The sequence below is a fragment of the Brassica oleracea genome, chromosome C8 (assembly GCF_000695525.1).
Source record: "Brassica oleracea var. oleracea cultivar TO1000 chromosome C8, BOL, whole genome shotgun sequence".
Classification (NCBI taxonomy): domain Eukaryota; kingdom Viridiplantae; phylum Streptophyta; class Magnoliopsida; order Brassicales; family Brassicaceae; genus Brassica; species Brassica oleracea.
In genome coordinates, this window is record NC_027755.1 from 38,048,668 (window position 1) to 38,057,556 (window position 8,889).

The 8,889-nt window shown below is 35.5% G+C and overlaps 2 protein-coding genes and 1 non-coding gene across 3 annotated transcripts; 1 reads left to right on the plus strand and 2 right to left on the minus strand.

Annotated features, from left to right (window-relative positions):
• Positions 1-924: 924 nt before the first annotated feature.
• LOC106312496 (probable inactive purple acid phosphatase 1) lies at positions 925-4,499 on the plus strand. The gene is made up of 10 exons (XM_013750043.1): positions 925-1,128; positions 1,217-1,419; positions 1,486-1,577; positions 1,656-1,722; positions 1,787-1,909; positions 1,988-2,080; positions 2,158-2,499; positions 2,576-2,781; positions 3,210-3,645; positions 4,076-4,499. The coding sequence occupies exons 2-10, from the start codon at positions 1,237-1,239 to the stop codon at positions 4,379-4,381; spliced, it is 1,848 nt and encodes a 615-aa protein (XP_013605497.1). The 5' UTR covers positions 925-1,128; positions 1,217-1,236; the 3' UTR covers positions 4,382-4,499.
• On the minus strand, positions 4,461-5,643 carry LOC106312498 (ninja-family protein AFP2-like). The gene is made up of 2 exons (XM_013750045.1): positions 5,064-5,643; positions 4,461-4,998 (listed from the first exon to the last, which is right to left on the minus strand). Exons 1-2 carry the CDS (start codon positions 5,641-5,643, stop codon positions 4,649-4,651), a joined length of 930 nt encoding a protein of 309 aa, XP_013605499.1. The 3' UTR covers positions 4,461-4,648.
• Positions 5,644-7,646: 2,003 nt separating this feature from the next.
• On the minus strand, positions 7,647-7,718 carry TRNAT-CGU. The gene has a single exon. It is a non-coding gene; the product is annotated as a tRNA-Thr (tRNA).
• Positions 7,719-8,889: the final 1,171 nt, after the last annotated feature.

Below are 8,889 nucleotides of genomic sequence, written 5' to 3' on the forward strand. Positions count from 1 at the left end.
GATTTTTCTGTATATTTTATATTTTGAATTTTAAAAAATGACTATAAATTACTAAAACTGTTAAAAGTCTCACATTATATTGAATAAATAAATATTTTAGTTTCAAAATTTACTTTGAATAATTTTTTTTGATAAAAGTTTTGAACTAACATTGATAAATTTTTTTAAATTATCAATTACTAAAATTATTGATCCCACAATGAAAATTTTGTTATCAGTAATTTAAAGTTTTTGCTATTAAAAATACACATGATAAAAAAAACATATGAGTAGAAAGCATCATTTTAAAAAAATAAAAAAAAAATAAAATAGACATTAATATTAAAAATATATTGTGTATGTTAATATCATTTAAATTTAATTACATATCCTACCAAATTTTTTAAAAAATGTTTGGATTAATAAAATTGATTTATACGTTCGCACCAATTTAATTATATATGTAATAGTTACTGACTTTTAATTATTTAATATATATTTATTATTTCATAATATGTAAGAATATATAATACATAAAATAATTTATATATATAATGTTTATTCCGCGCAAGGCGCGGATCTTAATCTAGTATATTATTAAAAGACTAATCATGACTGTTATCTTTAGAATCAATTTTAGTTTTTATTGCAGTTCTTGTTGTACCAATACATTCTCTAGACATAATGGTCAACACGATTTTACTTGACACTAAAGTTCTTGTCTCCTATAGTGTTGTGTTTGTGACGTTGGTTAGATTATCTGGGTTTGGGCCCGGTTTTGGGCAAAAAGAAAATCCGACCCGACGTTAAACCAGAAGAATCTTTTCAGTAGTACATTGTTTTTAGCAAAGACATTGTTAGATGGGATTAGATTCGCACTCTTCTATTTACGGCAATAAAAAACTAAGAGTTTCCTGACATAGAAGCAAGTTAAAATCCAAAAGTCAAAACAAAAGAGTACGAATCTAATTTAAATTTCTAGTGTGAATTCTACTCTAATGTCATGAAAGCTGGCCGTTGACGAGTAAAGTCTTGATAAGCGAATCTCAATACTGGATATTCTCCAAAATCTTAAACTCCTCCCATTTTTCATTTTTCTCCGATTGCTTCGATTTCGTTTTTGATTAAAAGACAAAACGGAAGTCACTGGTAATGTCCTCATTCTGCTTTGTCCGAATCCAATTACTTGAAATTCGATTCTTGTCAATTCACTAAGTGTTTCTTTTTTGAGTTTCAGAATCTTTCCCTCTTGTAGACATGAGAAACCACCAACCATCCGTTGCAGTCCTGGTGACTCTTGTAGTAGTATTATCTCTTTGTGGAGGAACAGTGGAATCTCATAAAGACCAACCTTTATCAGGAATTGCTATCCATGAAACAACATTCCATCTCAATGACAAAGCTCATGTCAAAGCCTCTCCAACACTTCTTGGATCTAATGTAATAACCATTTAGATCCTTTCATACTCTTTGATGAAAAATTCCTAAACTTCAATAATCTGGCAGGGTCAACATAGTGAATTGGTGTTGGTGGAGTTTAGCTCTCCACACCCATCAGATGAAGATTGGATTGGAGTGTTCTCTCCTGCAGATTTCAAGTATATACTATTATATTAAAACATTCCTTCTCATGAACTAGAGTTGTATGTTTTTAAACACTTTTGTTGTTCCTACAGTGTTTCCACTTGTCCAGGAGATAACAAAATGGTGAGCCCACCTAGGCTTTGTTCAGCTCCTATCAAGGTTTGTCTTCTTCTCTCATAACATTGTTTCTGCTTTTTATCATTATCTCATTATCTCTTTACAGTTTCAATATGCAAACTTTAGTAATCCAAGATACAACACTACTGGAACCGGTTCCTTAAAGCTTCAAATCATCAACCAGAGATCAGATTTTTCATTTGCGCTCTTCTCTGGCGGCTTGCTGAATGTAAACACTCATCCACTTACAATTTTCTCTAGTTTTAAAGTTTTTTTGAAGCTAACCCTTTACTTGGTATTGTGTTAGCCCAAGCTTGTGGCAGTCTCAAACAAAGTAGCCTTTGAGAATCCAAATGCACCAGTTTACCCTCGCTTAGCGCTAGGCAAAGAATGGGATGAAGTAAGATCCTCTAAAACCCTTTTTGATTGCTCAATGTTCACTTAAAAGAAGTTGAAATGAGTTTTGTCTTTTAACAGATGACAGTGACATGGACTAGTGGTTATGGACTCAAGATAGCTGAACCTGTTGTCGAGTGGGGGGTTAAAGGAGAACGTAAACTCTCACCCGCTGGAACATTGACCTTTGCGCGCAACACCATGTGCGGTGCACCTGCAAGAACCGTGGGATGGCGTGATCCTGGTTACATACACACAGCTTTTCTCAAAGAGCTGTGGCCTAATGCCAAGTATACTTATAGAGTTGGGCATAGATTGTCCAATGATGCATTTGTGTGGAGTAAAGTGTATCAGTTCAAATCCTCTCCATTTCCAGGACAAAACTCTCTCCAACAAGTTGTAATCTTTGGAGACATGGGAAAGGTTTGGTACTTTGGTCTAAAAAACCATATAAGATTGTTTTATTGTTATGGTAGCCTGAATACCACTTTTGTTGCAGGCTGAGGTTGATGGCACAAACGAGTATAATGATTTCCAACGAGCTTCTCTCAACACCACAAATCAGCTTATTAAAGATCTAAAGAAGACAGATGCAGTGTTCCACATTGGAGATATCTGTTATGCTAATGGATACCTCTCACAGTGGGATCAGTTCACAGCTCAGATTGAGCCTATTGCTTCCACTGTTCCATACATGATTGCAAGGTTTTGCAATTTTCATTACTTTCTAATTGGCTTTCTTGTAGGCATGCGGTTTCGGTTTATTCGGTTATTTCGGTTCGGGTATTTCAGTTTCTATTTATTCTTTGGCGACAATTCCACCAAAGTGAACAAAAAAAATTCGGTTCGTTTTTGGTTAATATTGGTTTTTAATTTTATTTCCGAAAAACCATTTTTTTGGTTTTTAGTTAGAATTTGGTATAATTTTCTAAAAACGAATATTTATTTGTAAAATTTGGTTATTTCGATTAAATTCGGTTATTATTTAAAAAAATTGAAATTCGAACCAAAAACCGAATCACTTTTCAAAACCCTATGGAACCGAAAGCTAAAAAATTTGGTTTGACTGGTTCAGACAAAATCCGCATGCCTACTTTCTTGTTTATGAAGTCCTGAAAATAGACTCTATACAGTGGAAACCATGAGCGTGACTGGCCAGACTCAGGATCGTTTTACCAAGGTTTAGACTCTGGAGGAGAATGTGGTGTACCAGCTGAGACAATATTCTATGTACCTGCTCAAAACAGAGCTAAGTTCTGGTACTCAAGTGACTATGGGATGTTTAGGTTCTGTGTGGCTGACACAGAACATGACTGGAGAGAAGGAACAGAGCAATACAAGTTCATCGAGCAGTGCTTAGCATCAGTAGACAGAAAAACACAGCCGTGGCTGATATTCTTAGCTCATCGCGTGCTCGGTTACTCCTCCACGTCTTTCTACGCGGAAGAAGGCTCTTTTGGAGAACCAATGGGGAGAGATAGTCTACAGAAGCTATGGCAGAAGTACAAAGTAGACATTGCAATCTACGGACATGCACATAACTACGAGAGAACATGCCCGGTTTACCAGGTAAACATACTGAACTATTTGAATAATTCTGATATTTCTGTTTATAAATAGTATTTTTAGGATATTTCGTTACGTGAAACTAAATATAACTCAATTTTTTTAAGTATATATAATATTTATTTAAAAAGTTCTAGTACTGGTTTTGGTTCGGTCTTTTTATTTCCAGAGATATAGAATCCATATAGTTACTTATAAAATTCAGTTCGGTGTCGGTTATGTACGGTTTGGTTCTTCGGTTTTGGATGGTTTGGTTCTTTGGTTTTGGATAAATGTGTGGTGTCAGACAGTTATGTACGGTTTGGTTCTTCGGTTTTGGATGGTTTGGTTTTTTGGTTTTGGATAAATGTGTCTAGGCCTATAGTGAACGGTGGTGATTCTTTAGAAAAACAGAACCTTTTAATCTTTATGTTGCTTGTTTTGTGTGTGTTAGAGTGTATGCACGAGTGATGAGAAAACCAATTACAAGGGTACATTCAATGGGACGATCCATATCGTTGCTGGAGGTGCAGGAGCTGGTCTTGCTGAGTTCTCTGATCTCCAACCGAACTGGAGTCTGGTCAGAGATTATGACTATGGATTCCTTAAACTAACAGCGGTTGATTACTCTAATCTTCTGTTTGAGTACAAGAAGAGCAGTGACGGAAGTGTCCATGATTCGTTCAAGATATCAAGAGATTATAGAGACGTCTTGGCTTGTGCTGTTGATAGTTGCCCTGCAACTACACTTGCCTCATAAACAAGAGAATCTTGTAACTCTTTGGTTACATTTGTTTCCATTGTTAAACTGTTGTAGTGATAACTCACATCAATTATAGTTACTGGCAAAATAAGAATCATTTAATCATTTAATGATTCTTGATGTTCTCAAGTATTACACATGAGAATCTTGATCTTCATCAAGGTTTGAGATTTGGCAATTCATTCTTAAAGCCAAACCAAGCAGAAGAAAATTAAAAACATAAGACAACTAGAAGATGAAACAAGAAGACAAGATCCTTTCATGTCAAAACGTTGAAGGAGAAGTATTGACGACGATATGCCGAAGAGGACGATCAACATCACCACCACCACCGTGTTTAACAAACTCAGCAGGCGTCAAGAAACTACCATGGCAAATGCACATGATCCTAACCTCCTCTCCTTTACCATACTTGTATAGAATCCCATCGACACGTCTTCCGTTTGGACCGTGACCTTTGGTGAACACACACGGCATGTCGAACAAACCGGTAGACGAAGCCGTCCCTTTGCCTTTAGCATTCTCGTTCTCATTCCCGTGGCTTTCGCTGTTATTAGATGAACATCTTGTCACGATCTTGGGGCTTATTTGGTCACCACAACTGTTTGATGAACCTACAAGACATCAAACATAAAGTCTCAACACCAAAGCAATGTTACGACTAATCTTGAAAACCTACCTTGTTGATGATTCTTGTTGTCCAGCTCCGACAAGCTCGACGAGCTACCTCCTCCTCCATGGGAATCAACACACACTTGTCTAGGAGAAACCAAATGTCTCTGTAGAAACCCGCTTTTACTAGCGTTGACCCATCTCTCAGACTCAAACGACGCCGTTTGGGAGCTCTGTTTCTCGCATCTCCTCCTCTTGGCTTCCATTCTCCTAAGCGATTGCATCTCTTTCCTCTTCCTCCATTCCTCCTCCATCTCCGCCGGCAGCGACGTCGTTCTCGCTAAACCCACCGTGTAATTCTCCGGCTCGACCGCCTCCTTGTCAGCTACGATAGAGCTCTCAAACGGCATAGTGCTCAAAACAGAAGAAGATCGTTTAAGCTTCCTCGGAGCCTTGTCTACTCCGAACCGACCTCCTAAGGACAAACCAAGATTCAGCTCAACCGCTGTCTCATCTTCGCAGTCGGAAGTTTCATCTCTTCCGTCAACGTTTTCAGACATGAAGCCTCGTAACAGATCTCTCGGGAACTTGTTCATGTCAAGAGAAAGATTTGTTCCTCTGTTCCATTCCCTTGCTTCTTCCCCCATTAGATTACAAAACAACACAACACAAAGCAAATAAATAATAAAGTTTTTTTTTTCGTTTTATTTCTCAGATGATGAAGGAATGAAGAACTTAACAGAGACGGTGAAGAAGATGAAAAGCTTTATTTTGAAATTGACTAGAAGAAAAAAACCCTTTCGGACATTAGAGAAAATGAGAAAGAGAGACGGACGACAACCCCCTTGACTGAGAGGAGGCAAGTGGCCGCCGAGTGAACTGTCTCAACGACACGTGGCCGGTGGATTACGTCGGCGTTCCATAATGCTGCTTCAAGAAACGTGTCTTAAAGCAACTGAGTTCGCCAGTGTCGCGACACGTGTCCGCCAGTTAAAAAAGATCCGTCTTCTCTTTTGTCTTTATGGCTATAACATAAAGTTAATGAACTTAAGAAATATTACAGATTAATTAACACAAATTCAACTTGATTCCATATCTTAAAACAAGATTATTATTTATTGCCGATGATAATAATAGAATTTTAAAATGAGATTTTGTCTGCTAAAAAATTAATCAAAATTGCCTTAAACTTTTTGATTATGAAGGAATGATTAGAAAAAAAAAACATAGTATAATTGAAACATTGATAATTCTAGCGACTCGACAACGTCACTCACGTGGGACGGTCTGTAGGTCCCATGAGGAAGCAAGTTGATTGTGAAAAAGTGACGGAGAATAACACTTCCATTGTTTATAAGTAATTTAACTACTATAAAAAGGTGAAATCAATAATTTAGTAAACTAGAAGACTAATTGTAAAGTATTAAGCTAAAAAGTTTGATTATTGACTAATCTTTTGATGGAGAAGTGATTAATAACATAATAAGGTGATTAAGTCAAAAATGTCTTGAGAGTTTCAGTTTACTGAATCAGTGATAGTTAGCTGCTGGAGAATGAAATCTTATAAATTGAAAAAGAAGATTTGTAGAATCTTTTGGTGTGTCACTTTATTGAGTCAAGTGGGGACTGAAGGAGAAGATCTTTAGACATTAACCATATAAACCAAAAATGTCGCGTGTCATTCACCTGTTGGTTTGTGTCATTATAATGCAACTGAAGAAACTACTACATGATACGAGTGAAGAAGACCCCTTATCCACTTACCCATATCCAAGCCCATAAGGTTAAAGGCTTTGCCCATTTTTGTTTTTAAACTTTAGATTATTTTTTTTTTTTTGAACAAAAAAACTTTAGATTTTATAAATTGCATTATTTGGGGGTAATTTAAAAATGTTTATTGATTTGAGCCTACAGTTGTGCAACAGAACATCAGAAGAAAAAAATCTAGTATTACAATCAAATGATGAGTTCATGGATGTTTGAAACATACCTGGAGGACTAGTTTAAAAGTGTCAGCAGATCGAATGTCACAAACCTGATAACAGTTTCCCTTTAACTGTAAAATACTATAAAAAAATTGAGTATGTTCATATATAACACATAAATGAGGATACGTCTTAGAGATACATTTAATAACAGAACTCACCCTGTAACTTCTAACTTGGATAGCATCTTTCTTAATGGCACCAAAACCTTTGAATGTTTCATTTAGCTGCTCTGGTGTCATTCCAATCTACACGACATGCATTAATTCACAAATCTCAGTGTGTCTTACAGCTTAACTATCAAGAGTTGATTGCATAACTTAAATTTATTGAAATGAGTCCAAGAGAAGCAGAGAGTCAAAGTCAATACCTTGGAAGGATGGTAAGAGAAGCACAGAGTCAAAATCTCAGATCAGAGTGAGAAAAGGACACACACGAGTGATGACCATACAAGTGGCTCTTCTAGGGTTTTACTTTAGAAATCTCCGACGAGATTTGAGATTCTTGTAGGCCTTTTCTACAGTTATTTTTCTATATTGCTTGAAATGTTTTTGAGTACGTAATAGAAAATTGTGGCTAAGAATTCAAAATGTAGTTATTTATAAAATCAAAACGAGTTAAAAAAAGGGGAAGCCTAATTACAAAATGGGTAGAAGACCTCTATAAGCCCCCGGCGAGGATCAAACTCGCGGCCTTTTGCTTACGAAGCGAACGCAATACCACTATGCTACGGAGGCTTTTGGCACACACGATCATTTGTAATTAATTTATAAACTATGATTAAAACAAAGATGATTTATCGCTAATTTGAGTATTGTATTCAGTGACAAAAAAAATGTTTAAAAAAAAAACCAGTGACAAAAAAGGAGAGTATTATATTCAAATACATTATGTGCATCTACAGTTAAATAATGTCTCTGCATATTATACATTTCTTTGCTTTTATAAATATCTCAACATTTTTTTTTTCAGATCTCAAAATATTGAGGCACACATTTAAAATTTGTAACTAAAAGTGGACAGTTGGTTAATGTTTATTTAAAAAAAAAAAAAATGGACAGTGTGGTTTTTTATAAAGACGATAAAAGCGAACATACGTCAAAAAAGTATAGAAATACAAATCAATTCAAAAGAGAGTGAAATTTATGTTTCATTTCTATAAACTTTTTACATATGTCAAATGCAGATTGTGTTTTTCCTCCACAAAACGTCAAATGTGTTGATGTTTTATTATATTGTTTAACCTCTTTTCTCTTTTTACAATAATTTTACATATCTTTCTTCCAATTGCATTTGATTTTTCCTATATTTTTTCGAGTTGTTAATTTGTAAGGTAATTAAATCAAAATTTTCAAGATAATGTTGCTAATAATTATTTTAATCCAAAATTTTAAACTACACTATAAATAGCAATGATTACTAGCTTAACTACATTATCTTAAAACTTGATGATATTAATCAATCGTAAAGTTGAGATCGAAGTTGTCATACGTCTGAGAGATCTAAATGAATAAAGTTTCTTTCTAACTCGTGCTATTGTTTTTCAGTTCTTCTTACCTTCTTCCCTAAATATATCTACATTGCATTTCCTATATAGTTTGATATATAATACACGTGAATGCCGTACGTTTTTATATACCTGATTTCTTTCAATTGAAAAACGTAAAAGAGGTATTATGCATTACTTTTATGGGAAATGGAAAATAGTCTCGTTAAAATTGTAGCCACATTTAACCAGCGGCATTGGGCTAGTGGTACTTGAGGGGAAAACCCCCAATACGGTACCCGCAGTTCGAGTCCCGCTAGCCACTCGGACTAGGGTTAAATCCCAAGAATACGTGGAGTGCCGTGGGCCTCGCGGGAATAGTCGGTTGACCACGGTCGCCGAAAACCCGCGGTTACCAAAAA